This window comes from Danio rerio, chromosome 22 (genome assembly GCF_049306965.1).
Source record: "Danio rerio strain Tuebingen ecotype United States chromosome 22, GRCz12tu, whole genome shotgun sequence".
In the NCBI taxonomy this organism is placed as follows: Eukaryota; Metazoa; Chordata; class Actinopteri; order Cypriniformes; family Danionidae; genus Danio; species Danio rerio.
Window position 1 is genome coordinate 4,215,120 of NC_133197.1, and position 27,197 is coordinate 4,242,316.

Genomic DNA, 27,197 nt, shown 5'->3' on the forward strand with positions numbered 1-27,197 from the left:
AAATAAACGTTAAAACTGCTTGCCATAGAAAGCATGCGGAGGTCGCAGATTCACCCGATTGATGCGTTACTCTCCCGCCAAAAGAGTCACGTCGTAATGGCGCGAACAAGAAATCGTTTCTGAAAGGCGCTAAATCATAAGGAATGGCGGGAACACAAGGCTCGTTTTAAAGGCATAGTTCAGCTCGAGACCAATGCGGTGTCATCATTTACTCACCCCCGTGGCTTGCAGGGCGTAATTGAGTGAGTCTTTCTTCATCCAGCAACAGCAGAGCGGCTCTCCCTGTGTATCGCGTTTAAAACTCATAAAACTCGCACGAGTTTCTGTCGTTTCACAGACGAACGAGGGCTTATGAAGTCATGTGTACAGCAGAGACAGAGAAAACCCATTTGTCTGCCAATTCATAATGCATGTAGTGAAATATAACAGATTCTATCTCTTCATTATTTCCTTCTGCTTACAAAAGGCTTTTGACGGCGGTCCATGACCTCTTTCACAGGTTATAAACATGCATGCATTACAGTTACACACATATTGATGGTTTTAGGTCATTGGTTAACTAGTTTGCAAACAATTTATTAATTTTATTTTTTATTTAATTTTTAAATTTAATTTATTAATAAAACTGTAATATTTGTAATATTTAAAACTTTCTGTTTTTTCACGGTTTATTTTTAAACCAATAGAAATGTAGTTCATTCATTCATTTTCTTGTCGGCTTAGTTCCTTTATTTATCCGGGGTCGCCACAGCGGAATGAACCGCCAACTTATCCAGTAAGTATTTACGCAGTGGATGCCCTTCCAGCCGCAATAGAAATGTAGTTTTACAACTTCATTAATTAAATTATTATTAATAATTTTATTAATAATTCAATTATTCTGTTCATCAAGGTGGCATTTATTAATTGTAAAAATGTTAAGTTGTTAAATACTTATTTACTGAATATTTATTTATTACTTACTGCAGGGCTTAATTTGGCACTTTATTTTAGCCCCTCCTCAACCGCCCTCCTCCCCCGTCCGCTGTTCACTTTCACTCAACCCTCTTCAATTTTGTCCATGTCAACGCCCCACTCTTCACTTTCATCGTTCATCCCGAATACGTTACCCCAATCTGTTCCACGACCTCGCAATTCACAAATGAAGCACTGACATACTGTGTGTAGTTTCAAATGAAATTATCACTTTAGTTATAATTGCTTTTATTACTATTACATTAACAATAATAATAATATTAATAATAACAATAATAATTAATATTATAGTGATTTCTGAAGGATCACGTGACTCTGAAGACTGGAGTAATGAAGCTGAAAATTCATCATTATTAAAATCACTGGAAGAAATGGTTAAATTTAATGATAAACAGCTTTTAAATAGTTATTTTTTAACATTTCACAATTTTACAATGTGTTCTGTTTTTTTATGTAATTAATGCAGCCTTGGTGAGCAGGAGAAGCTTATTTTAAAACATTTAAAAATCAGGCTGACCCCAAACGTTTGACTGGTAGTGCATGGATGTTTATGCACAAGTGTTACCGCATATCTAGTCTAAGTGCGTACTCACACTATGCTATCTGAACCGTGCCCAGGCCAGTTTCCCGGATTGTTTGAGAAGTGTGAGTGCGCTGAATCGGGCTCAGGGACGGTTCATTTGGGCGGCCCTGGCCCGGTTAGAAGGTGTGCCAGAGCATGGTTCACTTGGGCTTTGGCGCAGTACACTTGTAGTGTGAGTACAATGCGCGCCAGAGTCCAAAACTGAAGACGAGGCGTGACTTTTAAGGGACTGTTTGATATGGTTTTATTAATCATTCTTACTGTTCAATGAACACAAACTGCCGTAGATTATTTAAGACGCAACACCCTTACTGCACAACAGCTGCACCTTCAGCAAACCTCCTAATACCTGCAGCAAGAGGACTTCATGGTTGTTTATGAGCGTCAAAAGTGGCTGATCTGTTCTGCGAAATATTTGACTGCGTGCCAAACTACTAAAACAATATAACTAAAGAAATCTCCACTGTGCTGAGCGAGAGTGCTGACTGAACAGCACATCATCAATGACGTAAGCGTGTCCAGACCCAAATGTAATGTAAATGTGTGCTGTCTGGGGAGACGGGATGGAGGACAAGTGTGCTTCGGCTGGTTCAGGGCAACTGTACATAGAGTGAGTACGCCCTAAAGAAATGCACACAGTGTTGTCTTACAGTTCGTACCTTCACACCTAGATTTGAGACTTTCATCAACTTGTTCAATTAAGAGATTTGATGTAGTCTTCTCGTTAAAACTCTTCAACTGCTGACAGCAAATCAACGACTACGAAACCTCTTAGGTCTAGATGTGTCACGAAACACTTCACACCCAATCAAATTACAACTGTGTGAAAACACAAGCTCCGCTAGTAGATAGATCTGTCTAATTTTACATTGTGATCATCGTGGGTGTTTTAGAATGCCTGATTCATGTTCACTTTGTGCAAACGAAATAAAAAAGTCAATTTATTTTTTGCGCACCCTTTGAGCCAAAGGAATAAATGAATTCATAGCAACTGCACAGCAACACGTTAGTAACTGTGCAGACCACCATAGCAACCACTAATAAAAACCCTACTGACTGCACAGCAACAACCCAGAAGATATTCAGAGCTAGCAACAATTCAAAACCATAGACCTCACACTGCAACACACTAGCAACCAGACAGTACACACAAGACAACACCCGAACAACCACCTAGAATACCTAACATCCACATAGTAACACCCTAACAACCATGCAGAACACCTGAAAAATCACAAAGCAATACTCAATCAACCATGCAGAACACCCAATAAATCACATAGTAACATCTTAGCAACCACATTAAACACACAAGGCATCACATAGCAACATCCTAGCAACCACAGGGAACATAGAAGACCACGTAGCAACACCCTAGAAACCACACAGAACACATAAGACCTCACCTGAGCAACCAAAAGGAATACAAGTCAACACATAGCAACACCCCAGCAACCACAGAGAAAACACAAAAGATCGCATAGCAACATCCTAGCAACCACAGAGAAAACACAAGAGATCACATAGTAACATCCTAGCAACCACACATAAAGCACAAGGCATCATACAGTAACACCCGAGCAACCAAACGGAATACACAAGACAACACATAGCAACACCCTAGCAACCACAGAGAAAACACAAGAGATCACATAGCACCATCCTAGCAACCACACAGAACACACAATACATTACATAACAACATGCTAGCAACCACACAGAACACACAAGAAATGACATAGCAACACTTAAGCAATCACACAGAACACACAAGACATCACATAGCAACACCCTAGCTACCACAGAGAAAACACAAAAAATCACATAGCAACATCCTAGCAACCACACAGAAAACTCAAGGCTTCATACAGCAACACCCGAGCGACCAAATGGAATACATAAGACAACACATAGCAACCACTGAGAAAAAACAAGAGATCACGTAGCACCAACCTAGCAACCACACAGAACACACAAGTCATCATATAGCAATTAGCTAGCAACCACACAGAAGACACAAGACATCACATAGCAACACCTTAGCAACCACACAGAACACACAAGACAACACATAGCAACACCCTAGCAACCACACAGAAAACACAAGAGATTACATAGCAACACCCTAGCAACCAAACGAAACACACAAGGCATTACATAGCAACACCCTAACAATCACGCGGAGCACACATCATCTAGCAACATCCTAGCAACCACATGGAATACACAAAACATCACATAGCAACTACATGGAACACACAAGAGCAACATAGCAATACCCTAGCAACTAAACGGAACACATATCACATAGCAACACACAAGGCATCCCATAGCAACATCCTAACAACCACACAAAACATCATATAGCAACACCCTAGCAAACAAACACCAGACAACATAAAAGCTGCTGTCGTGTGTCATCAATCACTACTGCTGTGCTGAAGTCTAGTGTGAGCAGGAAATAAATTTTACCAAAGAATGACCAGCGCAGAATCAGGATGTGAATCTGGTGTGTAAGTGTTCTCCAGAGGTCAGAGATGCCAGTGTGTTGCTCCTGGAGAAACTGAAGATGTGATTTGGGCTTGTAAATCTTCACTGAGCAGGATGTGTGTGTGTGTGTGTGTGTGTGTGTGTGTGTGTGTGTGTGTGTGTGTGTGTGTGTGTGTGTGTGTGTGTGTGTGTGAGTGTGTGTGTGTTTACCGGCCTGACCGTTCATCTTCTAGGCCTCTCGTTGAGCTAATAGCCGCTGGAATCACAGTCGGGTCTCCGAGAGCGAGGAGTCCACCTGCTGGGAGGAAGACGAGCTGGAGACTGGAGGACCTTCACTGCTGGAAAGCAAAGGTTGAAGGAGGAGAGCCCAAACACAACCTGTTAATATTCCTGCTCAAGCACAGATGTATTGAGAGAAATCCTATGCAGGTGAATCTTTTCATCCGGCTCTAATATCTCTTAAGAGTGAAATTATGAAACTTCATGTTAAACGGATTATTAAGGAAGCTTCTGAACCCACTTAAAAAAAATACAATTGTAAGTTATTGTAAAATATAAATGTTTTTGAACCAAATCACGCTATGAGAAAGGGCCAACAAGAGACTTAACTATTAACTAGTATTTGTTTTCATTTTATAAATGTCTCAATTAAAACATCTACAACCTTGTCAAACTGATCTGAGACCTGGGGTCTGTTCTTTGTACATGGATTACTCAGTTAGCTGGATTTTGATATTGATGATTTGATACAACCCAGGATCGTTTCGTTCTTCAAAACTTATCTAAACTTGTTGTCATAGCAACAGTTCTGGTAGCTCAGACCTGCTCATGAGCTGGTTAATTTCATATAAACATACGTCACTAACACGTCACCACTTAACAAGCAGATTAGTGGCATTAATAAAGTAAACACTGCGATCAGTAAACACCGTCATGTAGGACTTTTCGCCATTTTTTCCGACAAGATTCACAAACGCGGCTGTCAGTAAAGGACCGCACGCACGTACACACACACACACACACACACACACACACACACACACACACACACACACACACACAAATTCCATTGGGCGTGTGTTATGAAATTTCATAACACTCTCACCAGTCCTTACTCTTCATTTGTGTGTAGTACCCCAGTTTGTCATGGGGGCATGAATGAAATGTTCATGAGTGAACGTGAAACTGCCAAACTATATATATTTTAATTGCCTGAAAAGAGTCTCGTGTTAAGGCAGCAAGTTAACACCGATAACGGCCCACCATTAATTTATATATATATATATATATATATATATATATATATATATATATATATATATATATATATATAGAGAGAGAGAGAGAGAGAGAGAGAGAGAGAGAGAGAGAAAATGAGGTTTCGCACTAATTTAGTTTTGTAAGTTTCAAGGTTGAATGTGAGCAGTCTGTTGGCCAATTTTCATTGCTCTTCATTCCATTAGTATCAAATCAAATCACTTTTATTGTCACATCATCAGCAGCATGTGTGCTATGATGAGTGAAAAGCTTAGATGCTGGCTCCAGACAGTACAAAATACAGACAGTGCAAATACAATGACAGTGCAAAATACAGACAGTGCAAATAAAATAATAGTGCAAAATACAGACATTGCAAAAAAAATAATAGTGCAAATACAGACAGTGCGAATACAATAATAGTGCAAAATACACAATAATAGTGCAAAATACAGACAGTGCGAATACAAGAATAGTGCAAAATACAGACAGTGCGAATACAATAATAGTGCAAAATACAGACAGTGCGAATACAATAATAGTGCAAAATACAGACAGTGCGAATACAATAATAGTGCAAAATACAGACAGTGCGAATACAATAATAGTGCAAAATACACAATAATAGTGCAAAATACAGACAGTGCGAATACAAAAATAGTGCAAAATACAGACAGTGCAAATACAATAATAGTGCAAAATACAGACAGTGCGAATACAATAATAGTGCAAAATACAGACAGTGCGAATACAATAATAGTGCAAAATACACAATAATAGTGCAAAATACAGACAGTGCGAATACAAAAATAGTGCAAAATACAGACAGTGCAAATACAATAATAGTGCAAAATACAGACAGTGCGAATACAATAATAGTGCAAAATACAGACAGTGCGAATACAATAATAGTGCAAAATACACAATAATAGTGCAAAATACACAATAATAGTGCAAAATACAGACAGTGCAAATACACTAACAGTGCAAAATACAGACAGTGCAAATACAATAATAGTGCAAAATACAGACAGTGCAAATACACTAATAGTGCAAAATACAGACAGTGCGAATACAAGAATAGTGCAAAATACAGACAGTGCAAATACACTAATAGTGCAAAATACAGACAGTGCAAATACAATGACAGTGCGAATACAAGAACAGTGCAAAATACAGACAGTGCGAATACAAGAATAGTGCAAAATACAGACAGTGTGAATACAATGACAGTGCGAATACAAGAACAGTGCAAAATACAGACAGTGCGAATACAAGAATAGTGCAAAATACAGACAGTGTGAATACAATGACAGTGCGAATACAAGAACAGTGCAAAATACAGACAGTGCGAATACAAGAACAGAGCAAAATACAGACAGTGCAAATACAATAATAGTGCAAAATACAGACAGTGCGAATACAATAATAGTGCAAAATACACAATAATAGTGCAAAATACAGACAGTGCGAATACAAAAATAGTGCAAAATACAGACAGTGCAAATACAATAATAGTGCAAAATACAGACAGTGCGAATACAATAATAGTGCAAAATACAGACAGTGCGAATACAATAATAGTGCAAAATACACAATAATAGTGCAAAATACAGACAGTGCGAATACAAAAATAGTGCAAAATACAGACAGTGCAAATACAATAATAGTGCAAAATACAGACAGTGCGAATACAATAATAGTGCAAAATACAGACAGTGCGAATACAATAATAGTGCAAAATACACAATAATAGTGCAAAATACAGACAGTGCGAATACAAAAATAGTGCAAAATACAGACAGTGCAAATACAATAATAGTGCAAAATACAGACAGTGCGAATACAATATCAGTGCAAAATACAGACAGTGCGAATACAAAAATAGTGCAAAATACAGACAGTGCAAATACAATAATAGTGCAAAATACAGACAGTGCGAATACAATAATAGTGCAAAATACAGACAGTGTGAATACAATAATATTGCAAAATACACAATAGTGCAAAATACAGACAGTGCAAATACACTAACAGTGCAAAATACAGACAGTGCGAATACAATAATAGTGCAAAATACAGACAGTGCAAATACAATAATAGTGCAAAATACAGACAGTGCAAATACACTAATAGTGCAAAATACAGACAGTGCGAATACAAGAATAGTGCAAAATACAGACAGTGCAAATACACTAATAGTGCAAAATACAGACAGTGCAAATACAATGACAGTGCGAATACAAGAACAGTGCAAAATACAGACAGTGCGAATACAAGAATAGTGCAAAATACAGACAGTGTGAATACAATGACAGTGCGAATACAAGAACAGTGCAAAATACAGACAGTGCGAATACAAGAATAGTGCAAAATACAGACAGTGCGAATACAATAATAGTGCAAAATACAGACAGTGCAAATACAATGACAGTGCGAATACAAGAACAGTGCAAAATACAGACAGTGCGAATACAAGAATAGTGCAAAATACAGACAGTGCAAATACAATGACAGTGCGAATACAAGAACAGTGCAAAATACAGACAGTGCGAATACAAGAATAGTGCAAAATACAGACAGTGCGAATACACTAATAGTGCAAAATACAGACAGTGCAAATACAATGACAGTGCGAATACAATAATAGTGCAAAATACAGACAGTGCGAATACAAGAATAGTGCAAAATACAGACAGTGCAAATACACTAATAGTGCAAAATACAGACAGTGCAAATACAATGACAGTGCGAATACAAGAACAGTGCAAAATACAGACAGTGCGAATACAAGAATAGTGCAAAATACAGACAGTGTGAATACAATGACAGTGCGAATACAAGAACAGTGCAAAATACAGACAGTGCGAATACAAGAATAGTGCAAAATACAGACAGTGCGAATACAAGAATAGTGCAAAATACAGACAGTGCAAATACAATGACAGTGCGAATACAAGAACAGTGCAAAATACAGACAGTGCGAATACAAGAATAGTGCAAAATACAGACAGTGCGAATACAAGAATAGTGCAAAATACAGACAGTACAAATACACTTATAGTGCAAAATACAGACAGTGCAAATACAATGACAGTGCGAATACAATAATAGTGCAAAATACAGACAGTGCGAATACAAGAATAGTGCAAAATACAGACAGTGCGAATACAAGAATAGTGCAAAATACAGACAGTGCAAATACACTAATAGTGCAAAATACAGACAGTGCAAATACAATGACAGTGCGAATACAAGAACAGTGCAAAATACAGAGTGCGAATACAAGAATAGTGCAAAATACAGACAGTGCAAATACAATGACAGTGCGAATACAAGAACAGTGCAAAATACAGACAGTGCGAATACAAGAATAGTGCAAAATACAGACAGTGCAAATACACTAATAGTGCAAAATACAGACAGTGCAAATTATTTTCAAATCATTTATCGAAACAAAGATTATCCCACTGGATTGTGGAGGCCATTTCACCTGAAGAGGTGAGCCGTGTCCCCCGGAAGTGCATGCGCACTCCACTCGGAGCGTTGCATCTTCTTGGGCGCGTGCACGCGGCATCTCTCTAACAGACATCTGTATAGCTGCGGGCTGGGCGACACCCAACTCATTTGCTAGGTTTTACAATCTGCAAGTGGTGCCAGTATCCTCAAGGGTATTAGGTAACCCTTTGGTGATTGAGGAAACAACTCGGTAAGGTGTTGTAAAAGGCTTGCGGTGCCATTTTTCCCTAACACAGAGATATGTGTACCTTCTTATCTGTCAGTAAGTTCCCCGTCAGGTGGGCCCTGCAGATTTCTCCATGGCCCCCCGCACTGACTTAGCTGAGGAGTCAATTGCTGGCCCCCTACGTTGTAGATCTGCCCGTTGGTCAGCCCGCGTTTTGGGTATAGGCGTCTGCTATGCGTGATCCCCACTAGGTGATCCCATATGCCTTCTGCCATGGTTCAGTCCCCCCTCTTGGGTGGACCCGTGTCTTCCCTCTCCGCTAACCATCTTCTTATGCGCACTCCCCCTTCTTAGGGCTAGTCCATATGTAATTGCCATCTTATCTCCCCTATTGGGTGCGGATGGTCTCGGCAGCGTCCTCCCTACCGGGATTGTACGCTTCCCAACGTACTGTCGTATTTCCTAGAATTATCTAGACGCCAGCAACTCCCAAAAAAAAAAAAACCTATTCCGTAAAACTTCCTTTGAAGTGGGATAAGTTAGGGCCAGGGACACATTGGAGGACTGCGCCTACCATGATGTGGGTGCGTCACGCTTGCTTGACTATCCTCTCATTGGAGGCGTTGGTAAGGTGCAGTCATTATGGCGTTTTCCATAGTTCTCCTAATTCGTGAATTTTCCTTAAATCAAATCCACTAATAGCACTGGAGTTCCCCACCCGAAGGGGAACGCTCAGGTTACGGAAGTAACCCTCGGGGAACGGAAATGCTATTTACCATCGCCATAATGACTGTCCCTTAGCTGTTAGCAAGTCTCTTCAGCTTAAAAAGGATGGCGTCTGCTTGCTCCATGTGTGCTTATATGCTGGGTTATTTGGCAATGAAGCACACCTGCGCAAGCTTACGCTTATATTGACAACTTTATATTCCTGCAGTGCAGGCAACAACATATAAATTATGTACAGTCTGTGTACTCTTTAATCTTTAGCTCAAGCTTTTACTAATGCGCAGAAGGCAAGCCATTGTCAAATCTGGTTGTTGTTTGCTGTAATGGAAAGAGATGATGACTGTCCATCTTGTGTTGCTTCATGCTGCGGGTGAGATGCTCATTGTAGACCCTCAGCCATGCGATAGACGGTGTCTCCCTTACAGTTGCTCTTACTCTGGACACATTACACTCGATGTTGTAGGATGCAAGTTGTGAAACTAAATCAGATTTAATGCAAGTAGATGTATAAAACAGAAAGAAATGTATTAGGTTTTGCATAAAAACACTTGTGCTTAACAGAATTGTTTCAATTTGTTATTTGCCTATTACATGACACTAGAATGTTTGGTCTGTGTGTACATACACACACACACACACACACACACACACTATATATATATTAACTATATTGAAGTTCATGACAGTTAATACTACAGTATGTTGCTGCATTCATTAACGGAACATTGTAAAAACTACAATATTCATTCATTTTCTTTTCGGCTTAGTCCGTTAGTAATACAATATATATAGTATAAAACAAGTTAATACAGCATGGTTAAAACGTAATATTATTTAATATAACATAAAATTACAACTTGTTACTTCTTTCATCTGTGTCAAATTCTAGTTCATCATTTTTAATCGTACCTTAAGAGCCATAAAAGCAGCAAAGAAGGAGTGTCCTTTTAGTCACTCCACCTCTTCACGGAGACTGTCAGCCTGATCTGGTGTATTAATCATTTACCGTGGGTTGTGGAACTGAACAATAATGATGTTCCAAATGCTGGGCATCCACTGGCACAGGATCCTCATCAATTTAAGTGTAAGTCTCCCTTCTTTGCCATGCTTGGAATGCGTTTTGGTTTCGTTGCTAGAAGATTTCACTGTAGAGCGCGCTATGCGGAACAGAGAGACTGGCCTATATTCTACCGGAAACACGTCAGCAGAGTTCATGCATAGAGTCTATTGCTGTTTGATTCAATGCAAAATTTGCACAATTGTGCTATTAGCAATAATTGCTAATGCCAGAACGAATGTTCGCTGTAAAACTTTAACAAAAATAAAAACATTTAAAAGTCGTTTGATTCTTTGTGCTTAAAATTGTAAAATTTCAGTGGTATTATTTTTATTTTATATTTATTTTTAAACATAACTCTTATCATTGCACAAAGGCATTTTTACATTAATATGATGTTAAAATTAATAGTCATTTTACAAAACATATCCTCTATAAAATTAGTAATGTGAACTAATGATTTTTAGTAAAGACTACTATTCCAAAGTTGATTTGTCTTCTACACCCACTAAAGATTTTCTTTTAATACAGCTTAACCTATTTAGTTGAATATATGTAAAAACTAAAGTTGTACTCCAGTAAAGTCTAATTCGGGTTTACAGTAGCAATGCCTAAGCAACTGCCTAGCAATCAGCCACTTAAAAACCACTCAGAACCGTTTAGGAAAGGTTATAGAATTTTCCTGTTCCTCTGTAGCTTGTTGCTGTCCTTGTTTATAATGTGGCCGCTGGGCTGCTTGGCCCCTGATAATTGCTGCTTGCAGCTATATTTCTAATTGATGTTGTATTGGCCAATAACATTATTGTAGTCTGAAACCAGAAAATTTCTTTGTTCAACCCCTGTATATACATAAATACACAGCCACACACACACACATATGCACAAGTCTAGAATTTTTTTACTCTTTGTTTAGGTAACAAACTGTTTTATCGCTATAAAAGTGTCTTTTAACGCTTACAATGTCTATATGAAGGCTTGATTTATCGATTTCAGACCACCAACAGAATTTTTTTTCTGCATAGCATGCTGCTGAAAGTTTTACTGTTTTTGCATTTTCACACATACTTTACAATACATCATATACAAATGTAGATGATGTCGCATCTGCAACATTAACATTATTCTGCATAAAATTTTTCTGCCTTATATTGTTTTCTTGTGTGAAACTGTATTATTAAATGAGAAAAACTGCAAATGTTTCTTAATTAATTTGTTTATTTTTAAGATGAGCACTCAAAAAGCTTACAACTTGACAGGACATTTTCTTAAAAAAAAATTTAAATTAATGTATCAACAAACACAAAACAGTATGACATGTACTGGGTTCATTATGCGTGTTATTGAAGTTTGGTATCAAGCACTGAATTTGAACAATGTTTATCTGGTTTGCATTTCAAAATGCTTAATGTCTCTCGGCTATGTTTACACACCCATTGTCTGACATATATAATAAATAAAGTGTGTGCATTAATGTGTTTCATGTCTTGAAATAAAACTTGTTTGGCATTACATGTCTGCTAAAAAATCATCTGTTAGATTCCCAGCTGGACTCAATCCATGTGAAATTGCAAAAGACCGAAGGAAACTCCTCATTCATTTTTGACGATGTACTCATACATCTCCTCATTTTGATTGACTGGCTGATAAGGCTTTAATTTCTGCAAAGTAATGACAAAGATAAAAAGATGTTTCAAATTACACTATTTAAACAACTATTAAAATAGAATTTGATCATTTTAATGTTAATCCAATATATTAACAAGCTTCATGAAACATTGATCACCTTATTAATGCGATTAATACTTTATTTAGTTTAAAAACATTTCAGAATTATATTTATGTTGTACTGAAATTAAAATAGGATTCATAAATGTGAACTGTTTATAAATATCAGGAAGAAGATAAATAAAGGTAAACATACCTTTGGATAGACTAAATAACAGATACAAAGACAAATAACCAGTGCAGCAAGGAGAATTGCCAACACACGCTCAGGTGTTATGAACACTTCTGAAGAACCTAAAGGGAAAAAAACACAATAAACAAACAATAATAAGGAAACGGCAATACAGGACTAAAGCAAGTAAGCTATTAAACAAATGTAGATTTAACTTGAGACATTAACAAACTTAATTCAATATAAAATGAAATAATTCATATGTTAGGTCCAGGGTAGACATTATTAATTAAAAATATATACATGCATAAATGTATATATATATATATATATATATATAAATATATATATATATATATTTTTTTTTTTTTTTTTTTTTTTTTTTTTTTGGAAGACAAGAAAAATAAATCCTTTAGATGTATTGCTTAATGGCATCTTTTGTCCAATGGGTTTGGCCAGTCTAAAGTGAGAAGTTAAAGCAATGTTAAAGTAAATGCATCTTAAGTTAAAATGCACCTAAAATGAATAACAATGCCCCACAAATCAATCCAATTTTTCCTCATAGATTTTTCTATGTAAATTGAAAAGCTCCCCATACCCACATACTGTACAATGTTGAAGCAGCAACAAATTGGTTTAACTGTGTACTTGGAAATGTGTATCTCAGGCCTTGTGTAATCCAGCACCCTGCAGATAATTGTGTTTGTTTCAAGCATGTCAGCAAACAGAGGAAAAGAAGAAATGTGACTCTCTCAAAGGGTGCTTTCACACCTGCCTTAGGGTGCTTTCACATCTGTAGTTCGCTTCATTTGGTCCGGACCAAGCGCAATAAATAATACATTGTTGCATTTTCTGCCGTCTTTGGGTCGTTTTCACACCACACTGCTGGCTTTGGTCCGAACCAGTTGAAATGAACCAAAATGCAGTCATCTGACAAAATCCACATCTCTCATTGGCCAGATGTTGTCGAATATATTTCCTAAACTGCTTATTGATTGGTCAGAATTCACGTGCGGGAAAATGCCAGTGAACTCCCACAGGTAAACAAAACCTTTTACTCTGGAGGGTTGACTGCACTGGCTGATTGTATCCCTGCTTTAGACAAACTATACATTACAAAAATGATTGAAAATAATTTAGCTAAACTGTGACATGGTCATCTTGCGGAAATATTACTAACGATCCATCAGGTAATGTTTTCCCATCTCTCTCTCTCTCTGTTGGTAAAGCGGTTTCAACAAATATTTTCCTCCATATCCCATGATGCACAGCGCATCGGCCTACGGCAGCTGAATTAGTCCAAAAGCCGCAGTACTTTTTGCGGTTGGACCTGTTTTAGTACGAATCATATTCTCTCCACAAACGAACCGCTCCAGGGTTCGTTTGAAAGCGTACCGAGACCACCTCTTCAAGCAGGTCTCGCTACGCTTGTTTGGTCCGCTTTTGGTGCGCACTCGAGTACGATTGCTGCATTCTCACCTGCCCAAACGAACCATACCAAAAGGGGAAACGAACTCTAGTGCGATTCAATCTAACTAAATAAGGCAGGTGTGAAAGCACCCTTAGTCTATATAAAAAAAAAAAACTCCCAACACCTACCTAACTTTTAAATCTTACCACATTAGTTTAAATGCAAAATCTTAGTAACAGAAAACCTTTTGAAATTACTTAAGAATCTAACACTAAATATTGAGATTCTAAGATTTCAAATGGTGCCATAAATAGGGGTATTGGCCAACCCCTGGCCTCTACATATTTGAATAAATGATAGGTGGCTAGAGATATTTTTTTAATCTAATCTCACTGTAATCTTGGAATTAATCTAGATTAAAATGGCTCATTTGAATCCAACCGAAGGTATTCAGAATACGTGTGCTACCCAAATAATGACTAAAAGTAACTATTTAGGAACGGTTTTCTCAAGCCAGGTGGAGCATTGGACCAGGGGCTAATCTTAGTCACAAACTGCTTGAGAAACTGTTCTATGATAATTGGTGATGAAAATAAATGATGTTGTTTATTCAGTTTAGCATGAATTTTGAAATGTAGGCCTACATAAACTCCAAACAGCCATTTTTGATGACCTTTATCCGATTAAAATCAAAACTGAACTAAACAAAAATGGAGTAGAGACATGTAGAGTATGCAGATATTAGTGACATTATTAAAGTAAACACTGCAATCAAATTATTACCGTCATGTAGGACTTTTCGCCATATTTTCCCACAAAATCCACACACGCGGCTATCAGTAAAGGACCGCACGCACGCACACACACACACACACACACACACACACACAGATTGCATTGGACGTGTGTTAGTAAATTTCATTACACTCTCACCAGTCCTTACTCCTCATTTGTGTGTAGTACCCCAGTTTGTCACAGGGGAATGAATGAAATGTTCATGAGTGAACGTGAAACTGCCAAACTGCAGTTAAAGTCATCCAAAACTACAGGAAACTCTTACATGAAAGCACTTCACGTAAACACCTTAATTATATTATTGTCTATTAAGGCAAATAACTAGACTACAGATGTCCATGTAAGCGTAGTCAGTCGTGCCTTCGAAGTAAGTGAAAGATCCAGAAGGGCATCCTGCCGATTGATTCAGAAGAGCATTTTTTTGACGGCTCACCAGTTTCATTCAGCGTCATTTATTTTAAAAAGCACCTGCTCCATTTTATTTGTATATGTTTTATTGGAACACATAAACTACAGGTGCCTGATAGTTAGATGTGGAGCTAACATTAATCAAATTCACTCTAGTGAACTGCATCCATGTTAGCACGTCACGTTAGGTAATTTCACAGTAGGAATACACACAGATTCGAAGACCTGTTCTCTCTTTACCTACAGTGCAATTCAGCCAAGTATACATCCACGCTAAAATATCAAGGTGAAAGTCATCATAGCTTGCGTAGAATAGACCCAGCTCCCAACCCAACATTGAGAATAGATTAACAGCTGTACTTTTTTTAATCGCCTGATAAGAGTCTCGCATTAACGCAGCACGTTACCACAAATAACCGCCCACCACTAAAATAAATACACTGATGATGTCACTTTGAACCCTGTATAGGGTCCACAGAGTTTAAAAGGCACCAATTTTGGAATTCATTTAACACGTACTGTCTCTATACCGTTGTTTTTTTTTTTACTTTTTTTTTACTTTTGGCAAATGTGACAGCCCACCAAACTTGTAAATATGCTGCTGTATAGAGATCACCTTGGCTGTACTGTACAAAATTAAAAGTTACTGTACAAAATAAGCCTATATATATATATAGATGTGAGCAATATCACATAAGTAGCAGTGCGATGTGGCTGTATACTGTATATTGGAACTGGTGGGAGGCATGTATTGGCAAAAGGCCGCAGGCCAAGTTCCTTAAGCCTGGTTTATACTTCTGCGCCAAGTGACCGGCGTAACCCACGGCGCATGCAATTCGCATAGCTGTGCATTTATACTTCTGCGCGCTGTTTCTGTTGCTCTGCAATAACACTTCCAAAACGCTAGCTGGCAGTGAGGTGTTTATGTACCTCTGTGTAACGTACAGTCCGTAGATAAAATTACGTATTGGTTTTATAAAGGGGTCTAAGTCTTCTCTGCATGGGTTTATGACTCTTGGTGCCACAAAGTCTGTGCCTGTGTGACATCTCACTTATCTAGAGGTAAGCTAGAGATGGTTGCCCAAACTTCAAAAGACATTCCTGCCCCCCTTCCTCCAGAGACACACAGGGACACACACACACACAAGGGTCCCGACACTGAAATGGACTCAGAAATCCTGAATCAGCCCAAAAGTAAATGTTATGTGTTTGTAAACTTTGTGTTTTATTTCTAACTTTTCTAACTAGTAAATCTCTCTCTCGTGCCCTTTTTAAAATTGGTATACCAGCTAAGAATGTGTGAATCATGTTGATGTATTTCTTAAAACTGTCTCGTTTAATACCATTAGGTTTCTCCTGCCATTGCATAGCGCATGATATGGCTTAAATTATTTAATGCTCTGAGTTAATGTCTATTGCATGCTTTCGAGCGGATCCTTATTTTGCATATTAGCGGTCCAGAGACAAAGAAAATCTCCCGCTCAAACTTTGCTAGGAGACTATTGGTCAGTCAGTAAAAAAAGGGTGTGACATGCCACCACAGTTTAAAACCCAGCTGCACGCACAACTTTGTGCAGAAGATCCGAAAGAAGCTTTCTGAGAGCTGAGCCCCCTTTAAGGGGGGCAAACCGTATTTCTGTACTTGAGTGGATCATCCGAGCCCACGTTTTCTTATTTTTCCAGCAAAGTAAAACTTAGTTTAAAGTTGCGATCATGTATCCTCCAACCTTCATCGCAAACTCCGTGCATCTAGAAAGGACACTAAAGGACTCCATCAGAAGAAACTCGCAAAAAGAGAGAAATTTGTAAAAAAGAGAGAAAGGCCACCTTACTAAAGGTTTTTATGTTATGCGTTAAAGCTGTGCCCCTTATCAAAAAGGTGTTTTCTTTGCAATCTTGGTGGTTCTGAATAGTTGTGTGGAACTGAGGTAGATTTGCCATTCTTTTATCTAATCTCTCTATTTCCTCGCTTTTCTGTTTCTTTCTGTTTGTTATATATTCTATAGATCCCAATATAGCCTATGTATATTCAGTATACGTTTGCTCTATGTTTGATGTTATGTTTGTGCGTTTGTTCGTTATATGGCAGACTAGTCAATAAATCCCACTATATTCAAATGGACTGTATTGTTTGCCTCAGAAAAAGTCACTGAAATTATTGATTCCTTTGCTACAAGCTGTTATTAAGTTAATCAAACTTACTAAATAAATGATTAATCTACTTCACAAGGAGTGGAAATAATTCCCTTTCTAAATAAATAGATCCTCACCAGTCCGCTCGGACGAGCGGGCGAGGTCTGGTTATATTTTTTTGGTCAAATTAATAAATTAATCCAGGATATTAAGGATGAATAATAAATCGCTATTATTGATAATTAATATCCAAGATGTCAGCGCATGCACACGCTGCGGCTTCTCTCTCTCCCAAAAAAATGGTGTTTTTGTGTTCTTCTTCTTGTACGTCGCAGCGTTATTGTACGTCCACGTCGCGTTTATCTGTCCTTAAGCGTGCATATAGTCAAACATTTTTGCTCGACATCGGCAGAACCAAACTTTACAACTCCGCGGACACTGAGGATATGCAAGATCTCGGTTTGCTCCGGAGGCCTACTCATTCTCCGACCCCCACCCCAACACCTCGCCCACAATGGAGGCGAGGGGACATCCTGGCAGGGGACTTAAACCATGCAGACCTAAAGAGTGTGTTTCCAAAAATACATCAACACATAGACTTTCCATCACAGGGCAATAACATATTGGACTTTGTTTACACCACACAGAGAGGAGCTTACAAAGCTTTCACCCTCCCCCACCTTGGTGCCTCAGACCACTTAACTGTCATGCTAATGCCTGCTTACAGACTGATCGTTATAGTCACTAAACCAGTTTGCAAGGAGATATAAGTGTGGCCAGAAGGCTCTTTAGAGGCTTTACAAGATTGCTTCAATACCACAGACTGGGATATGTTTAAAAGGGCTGCCACTTACAACAACACCACTGACCTCCAGGAGTATGCTGAGACTGTCACAGCTTACATAAACAAATGCACTGAGGATGTAACAGTCACCAAAACCATCACAGTCCGTCCCAATCAGAAACCATGGCTGACAGGAGAGGTCTTCAGCCTCCTGAAGGCTAGGAACACTGCCTTCAGAGCTGGAGATGAGGTGAGCCTAAAGACATCTAGAGCCAACCTTTGCTGTGGCATCAGAGAGGCTAAGAGATGGTTCTCCTGAGGAATAGCCCATCGCTTTAATGACAGCAGAGACACACAGAGTCTGTGGAGAGGAATACAGTCCATCACAGACTACAAACCCCAACCACAGGCCTGTGACAGCACCATCTCCCTGCTGAACGAGCTAAAAACATTCTTCGGTCGTTTTGAGGGACAAAACAGCACCACTGCACAGAAAATGCCACCTCCTCCTGGTGACCAGGTGATGACTCTGTCTCCAGACAGTGTAAGGAGGTCCTTCAGAAGGATCAACGCACGCAAAGCTCCGGGCCCTGACAACATCCCAGGTCATGTACTGAGAGACTGCATTAGAACTCACTAATGTCTTCACAGACATTTTTAACATCTCTCTAACCCAGGCTGTCTTCCCCACCTGTTTCAAAGCCACCACCATTGTCCCAAAAAAGTAATCTCCCTCCTGCTTCAATGACTACCGTCCAATTGCATTGACTCCCATCATCATGAAGTGCTTTCAACGGCTTGTCATGCAGCACATTAAGTCTGTCCTGCCCCCCACTTTGGACCCATTTTAGTTAAACATATGCCATCTATCTGATAAACTGTGTCTGTATACTTACCCATGGATGTTTCTTATGTGCCTTCGGGTCCTTCACACTGATCAAGGGAAGTGCTTACACTTAGTGTTTAGTAGAAGATTTGCCGTTGACTTAATGAACTGTATGTCTGTAAACTCACCTGCTGATTGTTACAGTCATATGTATATGCCTGTTTGTTTTGCTTGTGTGTGTGTGCTCTCTCTCTCTCTCTCTCTCTCTCTCTCCTTCTCTCGCTCGCTCACTTGCTCCCTCTCTCTCTATCTCTGTCAATTCTCAGGTTTGCCCATTCCAGTATCTCATTCGTCTGTGAAGATGTCAACCTTAATTCCACCTTGTGACGTCATCACCTTCACAACCAATCAGCATAGGAGCTCAAAGTTTAAAGGGACATGAGCGGGGAAGCTCGTTCTGCTTTTGCTCTGACTTACTAGCTGTCTTTGCTTGCTTTTGTGTGTGTTTTTGGCTTTTTGTTATGTGCTGTGATGTTGACGTGAACTTAGTTTTGATTTTGGTCTTGTTCTTGTGTTGATCGCTGTTACTGTCTTGGATGTGTATATGTGGCAATCCCCTGACGTCTGGCGTCAACCTTTCCCTTGGATTCAAGGAGTTTAGATGTCACATGACACACTTTGCATCACGCAGATAACTTCACTGTCTAAACACACAAGTCTAGAAGTGAGCAACACCCGTTGTAAGTTTTCTTCGTATTTTTAGTTTTTAGTAGTAGTTTAGTCATAGTGTGTAAACGCTGAAGATGGTGTGTTGGTTTATTTTGTATTGGAAAGTTTAGAGTGTAAATATTAGCTAGATTGGGGTTTTTGTTATATTGCTTTCATTTATTTGGTGCACTTAATTCTCGTTACCCCTTAAAAGTCGTAATACTTAAACTTAAAAGTCGTAACATTTAAATGGGGGCTCGTCCGGGATCTGAACGTGGGACCTCTCGCACGTTCGTTCCCACGAACAAACTAAATGTGAGATCGATAACATCAGATGCTGTGCAAGAAGATCGCTAATAGCATTAACCCCACTCCTTTACTTCTTCACTTTGATTAAGTGACTTTGTTTTGAATAAAACTGCTAAAAATGATAACCATCCATGTCTTCCTTGTCTACCTGCATGACAGAATTTCGGCCCTGAAAAAATCATCATGGAAGCTAGCGCTGTGCTAACTGGAAGCACTCTACTTGCTCGACCCATGAATTACTCGGGCAAACCGAGCACCTGCAATGGTTTTCTCTTTCGATGTTCACTGTATAAGGAAGCTAATGCTTATGAATTTCCAAATGAAATTTCGAAAGTTGATTTCATGATATCCCTACTTTCAGGCCGAGCTCTACAGTGGGCTGATGCTCTATGGAATGCCAGCTGCCTGGGGATGGCTACCTCACAAACGTTTATAAGCCACTTCGTAGAGATATTTACAGTTCCCATCACTTCCCTGTCAGTACATGACGAACTGATTAATCTCTGCTAAGGAAATCTCACCATCCATGAGTATATGCTGCAGTTCAGAACACTCGCTACCAGCAGTGGGTGGAATTAAGTAGCCCTCCTAGCAGCTTATTGTAAGGGGCAAAAACCTCATATTCGTAAACTAATGGTCATTTACAATGATAATGCTAACTTAGAAACCTTCATCAAGAAAGCTATCACCGTTTCCCAACATTTATCTGCCTGTCCTTCTTCCTTATCTGATAACCCAATATCACCTCCCAAAGTTCCATCGGCAGCACTGGAAGCTGAGGAGCCGTTGATAATGGATGCATACCACCTGGAATCCTCTGAACAGCGAATCCTTCACCAGCTCTGGCTGAACTGTAGAGAATCTACTCACCTCATCTCAGCCTGCCCCATTCGTCTGCCTTGCATAATGGTGAGTAAAGTCATGCTCACTCTATCTGTCTCTCTTATATGACAGATAGACACAGCACGCAGAATTAACTGTGAACTCCCGTACTCTCCCCATGAATGTGCTGGTGGACTCGAGAGTGGCTGGAAACTTTATCTTTTTCAACTTCATCTCCCAACATCGTATTCCCTGCATTCGGAATGAGATTCAGTACCAAATTACAACCATACAGAGTTTACCATTAGGTGATGGCAAAATATCCCTGCATACAAAGGAAGTAATTCTTCTCTTTCCCCATAACCATCAAGAAAACTCTCTTTACTCATTCTTTCTTGTGCCAACGTTGATGTCATCCTGGGCAGACTGTGGCTCAAAAACATCAACCCCATATCAACTTACAGACGAGATCCTGGGATGGAGTACCGCTTGTAATAACCACGATTATACTATTCCCTCTGCTGTTCACTCCAAGAAATGCACTCTATTATCCATCCAAGCCACAACCATTGGTTCATCACCATGAGGCGATGAATTCGTACAGCAAGAAGGCTCTCCATCAAGGGTTCAGACCATCCACCTCTCCTGCTGCATCCAGTTTCTCCTTCATCTCCAAGATCTCCATTGTTGTATAATAGTTTATAACAATGGTATGCGGATCTATTCCCATAAACTTGAAGAACATCAAGACCATGTTAAGCAAGTCCTTCAACGTCTCCGAGGTAATCAACTATTCCTCAAAGCTGAAAAGTGTGAATTCCATAAAACCATCATCTCCTTTCTCGCATACATGGTTACCACCGATGGGGTCAGTACGGAGCAAAGCAAAGTGGATGCCTTTTCTCAATGGGAAACTCCAAAAACCATCAAAGAACTACAACGATTTCTAGGCTTCGCCAACTGTTTATAAAGAACTGTAGTATCCTTTCTGCTCCTTTAATTTCCCTTCTCAAAGGCAAACAATGTATTTTCACCTGGACCCCTGAAGTGCATCCTGCCTTTGACAAACTGAGAACTATGTTATCTACAGCACTATCCTTCGTCGTTCGGACCCTTCACTGCCTTTCATCATGGAAGTGGATGCTGCTGACGACGGAGTAGGCGCAGTACTCTCCCAATGGTCTGGTGAGCCCGAAGTCCTCCTTCCGTGTGGGTACTACTCCAGGAAATTAACATTTGCTGAGCAAAATTATGGCATTGGAGACACCCAAAGCTCTTCACAATCATGAGGGGAGTCTCTTCACACCACCACTAGTGTGCAGCATCCACTTGGATGATGTGATGGCAACCACAGCACAACCGCACCAGTGGGCTCACCACACACCAGCTATTGGTGGAGTGAAGAAACAGTGATAGAGCCAATTCGGTGGATAGGGATGATTAGAGGGCCATGATGGGTAAGGGCCGATTGAGGGACAATGGCCAGGACACTGGGGTTACACCCCTACTCTTTACAAGTAGTATCATGGGATTTTTAATGACCACAGAGAATCAGGACCTCGGTTTAACGTCTCATCCGAAAGACGGTGCACACTGACAGTGAAGTGTCCCCTTCACTTTACTGGGGCATTAGGACTCACACAGAGCACAGGTTGAGCGCCCCCTGCTGGTCAAACTAACACCACTTCAAACATCAACCTAGATTTCCCATGTGGTCTCCCATACAGGTATTGACCAGGCTCAGCCCTGCTTAGCTTTAGTGAGTATACCACTCCTGGATAGTACGCACACCTCCCTTGGCTCAGGACATCCTGGCAGCAGGCAAACCCTCTCGCTCCTCAAACAGAAGTATTGGTGGCCCAAAATTACCCATGTTGTTGACCGGTACATTAAGGGTTGCTTGGTCTGTGCCGTCTCTACAACTCCACGCCGCCTGCCTGAAGGAAAACTGCAGCCATTACCCATTCCCCGCCGACCCTGAACCCATTTAGGAATTTACTTTTCCACTGGTCTGTCACGTTCAAAAGGGTATACCACCATTCTTGTAGTAGTAGAAGATTGATTTTCAAAGTCTTGTAAACTAATACCTCTGAAATGTCTTCCTACACCCCTGGAAACAGCAAAAGCCCTTTTCCAACAATTACCGCTGAGAATATTGTATCAGACAGAGGACCTCAATTAATCTCCAGGGTCTGGTAGGCATTCTTCCGTCTTCTGTATACTACAATCAGCCTTTCTTCTGATTACCACCTGCAGACGAATGAACAGACAGAGCGAAAAAAATTTTCCCAGTACCTCCGTTCGTACTCCGGCAGCCACCAAAACACCTGGAGCCAGTATCTACCATGGGTTGAGTATGCACAAAATTCTCTTCATTAAACCACTACTTGTCTGACCCCATTCCAATGTGTCCTAAGTTATTGGCCATCCTTGTTTCCCTGAACCAACTTCATCTTTTCCTCTTCTTCCATGGATGTTTCTTATGAGTCTTCGAGTCCTTCACACTGATCAAGGGAAGTGAATATTCTCATCTGGTGTTTGATAGAACATATGCCATCCATCTGATGAACTGTGTCTGTATACTTACCCACGGATGTTTCTTATGTGTCTTCGGATCCTTCATACTGATCAAGGAAAGTGCTTACACTTAGTGTTTACTAGAATATTTGGCGTTGACTTGATGAACTGTATGTCTGTAAACTCACCTGCTGATGTTCCCATGAACAAATCATATGTGAGATTGATAACATCAGATGCTGGGCAAGAAGATCACTAACAGCATTAACACCACTCCTTTACTTCTTCACTTTGATTAAGTGACTTTGTTTTGAATAAAACTGATAAACGATATCCATCCTTGTCTTCCTTGTCTACCAGCATGATAGTATGTTTCAATGTTGAGTGTGATTGTTCTATTAATATTCATAATTAAATGAGATAATTTTGCCACAAAATTTCTGAACCTGCCCCAATGTGAACACAAGATCCGATTAGACAAACTTGTTAAGGATATGATTAACCTTGTGTGGGGGAAAAAAAACTAATTATAACTATGAATTGTTAAGAACTTACTGTTACTTTTGATCTCATCCCCTGACTTCTGGATGGTCATTCTCTGGTGCTCGACCACACAAGTGTATAGGCTCTTCTTCCAGTCTTCTTGAGAGACATGAAGGCTACTACTTCTCTGGAAGGTCCCGTCCTCATTTGGCTTTAGTTCTCTAAGCTCAACATTCTCACCATGATCTTGTCCATTTTTTAACCAGGTAATGATCACTCCTGATGGGTAAAAACCAGTGGCAAAACACTCCACTGGAGAGGATGGATTCTTCTGCAACAGAAACACCTCAGGATCTATAAATAAATAAATTAGATACACTTACATTAGATAATAAAAAAATCTACTTGTTGAACTTCTCCAAGACAAAGTACCTCTGATCTCCAAATCAGCTTTCCTTAATCCCAGAAACTGTTTTAACCAGTACACACACTCATATTTGTAGTAATGTTGTAGAGTTTTGAGCTGTTCTCTGTTACTGTTCCACTTCTGCACAGTGATCTCTCCCTGCTGAACCGGTGTGATGTATCTGATCTCCCTCATATCCAGCATAACATAATCCTCTCCATCATATCCATACTGATCAAACCCATGTGACTCTTCAGTTTCTTCATCCCAATCACAGCCATACATCCTCTGATAAACATGAACACCTGACAGAGAACAAGTGTAAAGGGGATGAAAAAAGGTCATACATGAATATATATTGTCTGTATATATATATATATATATATATATATATATATATATATATATATATATATATATATATATATATATATACAGTTGAAGTCAGAATTATTAGCCACCCTGAATTTTTAATGCCCGTTTATTTTTTTCCCCTAATTTCTGTTAATGGAGGGAAGATTGTTTCAGCACATTTCTAAACATAATAGTTTTAAAAACTTATTTCTAATAACTGATTTGTTTTGTCTTTGCCATGATGACAGTAAATAATATTTTACTAGATTTTTTAAAGACACCTCTATACAGCTTAAAGTGAGATTTAAAGGCTTAACATGGTTAATTAGGTTAACTATGCAGGTTAGGGTAATTATGTAAGTTACTGTATAACGATGTTTTGTTCTGTAGACTATTGAAAAAAATTAGCTTAAAGGGGCTAATAATTTTGTTCCAAAAATGGTCTTTAAAAATTTAAAAACTGCTTTTATTCTAGCCGAAATAAAACAAATAAGACTTTCTCCAGAAGAAAAAATAATATAAGACATACTGTGAAAATGTCCTTGCTCTGTTAAACATCATTTGGGAAATATTTTAAAAAGAAGAAAAAAATTAGAAGAGGGCTAATATTTCTGACTTCAACTATATATGTACACACACAAACCTTAAACCTTATAACTTTTTGTCCATCTCACCATTGCTCTGATTGAATCGCTGCATTAGAACATTAATATTGCTCCTGTAGATCTGATGGACATCTCCTCTAATCTTACAATCTTCTTTCCATATTTCTTCAGACGCGTATTCCTTCATCCAGTCCTGTTTGGGAATCAGTTTATTTGTGACACTGTCATAATAATCAATCTGTTCGCCATCAAGTATGGCTACAGCAATAAAGATTGGTGTTTCTGATGCTCCTCTGATTCCAGTATATGTTGTGATGAGGCTGTGATACCCTAAAAAGTATTAAATATATACAACAAAAATACATGAAACATTTAAACACAAAACACTGAAAATCAAAGCAGCACCATATGGGTGTCATAGCATCACATCAAAATACTATATGTTTACTCTGTGTTATGGTTCATCCCAAATGCCACAGAGCCCAGAGAAGTTGACTGCACTTCAAGGACACTGTTAACATAGGGCTTCTTTTTGACACAGGGCAGTTGATCTGCCATTTGTGGATGTAAATACATATTGTGATATTTGACTATGGTTTGCTGCAGTAGTCCTGAGCCCATGTGGTGATATGGCTCATAGATGAATGGGAATTCTTGATGCGTGCAGCCTGAGGGATTGTAGATTACGGTTGTTCAGTTTAGGCTTGCGCCCTTGTCCTTTACACACTGAAATTCTTATAGATTCCTCAAACCAGTTAATGATGTTTTGCACTGTTGAAGGTGAAATATCCAAATGTCTTCCTCTCTTCCCTTGAGGAACTTTGCTTCTCACATATTTGTTATTAAACTAGCGATCCTCGGTCCATCTTTGCTCCAATAGGACAAGACCTTTCTTGGATGCTGTTTTTGTACCAAATCATAATTACAATCACCTGTTCAATCACATATTTATTTCACCAGTTTACCTGATTACTTGCCCTAAACTGCTCCTGTCACAAACTTTTTGGAATGTGTGGCAGGTCTGAATGACAGGAAAGAATGTATATTTACAAATGAAATGAAGTTGACCAGACAAAACATGAAATATTTTGTGTTCATGTTGTCTATACAAATCAAACTAAACTTGGCAATCACTTCTTTCTTTTTTTTTATATGCATTTCCATACTGTCCCAACATTTTCTAAATTGTGGTTGATTCTTAGTGCTTACTATTGGTAGTTGTACATTTTTATTATTATTGTAAAAAGGATTTTTTACTGTTTGTAAGATGCTTTTTTGAAGGTTGGTTCTGCTTTCACATTTTTTATAAGATTAGATTTTTCTATATATAAAAACATTTAAACAACATATTATTAGAAAAATAATCAGATCCACCATGCGATAAAAGTAAACAAAAATATTTACATATAAACATTGTTTTATAGCAAGTTTTTTTTTTATTTATTAAAAATAAAACTGAATATATTAAGAAACACACACACATATAGCAAAGTGGAATTAACCCTGAACATAACTTGTTCCAGATTAGCTAAATTTCAGAGCATAAGTTTTAAACGTTGCATGCACCTATTCCTTTTACATAATCTGCTTTCAAGAATAGGCTCTAGTCTTTCACCACTTGTAATGAAATGGTTTCTTTAATTTGTACTCGTTTTACTAATTTCAACCATTAATAACCGTATATGAGTTTTTACAATATTTTAAATATATTGCACAAGTGAGCTAGATTAAAAAATATTTTCTGCGTTCAACACATAAAAATAGCTAAAGGCTATGTTAACAGACTCACAATGATGTTACAAAATAAATCTCACCTGAGCAAACAAAAGGTATGCAGATAAAAACAACGATGATCTTCATTATGAACCAGAATCCACAAGTATAAATAACAATTTAAGAGCAGTTACTGAAGAGTAATGGAAATCCCTACCATTGTCTGTACACTGGAAACATGCAAGTGAAGCAC

General features: G+C 38.8%; 1 protein-coding gene and 1 long non-coding RNA gene across 4 annotated transcripts in view; both read right to left on the bottom strand.

The window, feature by feature from the left end:
- LOC141380132 (uncharacterized) overlaps positions 1–27,197 on the bottom strand; it is a 337,436-nt gene that overhangs the window by 136,429 nt on the left and 173,810 nt on the right. The window lies entirely within an intron of this gene.
- mhc1ula (major histocompatibility complex class I ULA) lies at positions 11,971–27,190 on the bottom strand. Of its 2 annotated transcripts, none has more exons than XM_021469380.2 (6): positions 27,162–27,190; positions 25,301–25,561; positions 24,299–24,577; positions 23,939–24,220; positions 12,695–12,792; positions 11,971–12,431 (listed from the first exon to the last, which is right to left on the bottom strand). In XM_021469380.2, exons 2-6 carry the CDS (start codon positions 25,416–25,418, stop codon positions 12,363–12,365), a joined length of 846 nt encoding a protein of 281 aa, XP_021325055.1. In that variant the 5' UTR covers positions 25,419–25,561; positions 27,162–27,190; the 3' UTR covers positions 11,971–12,362.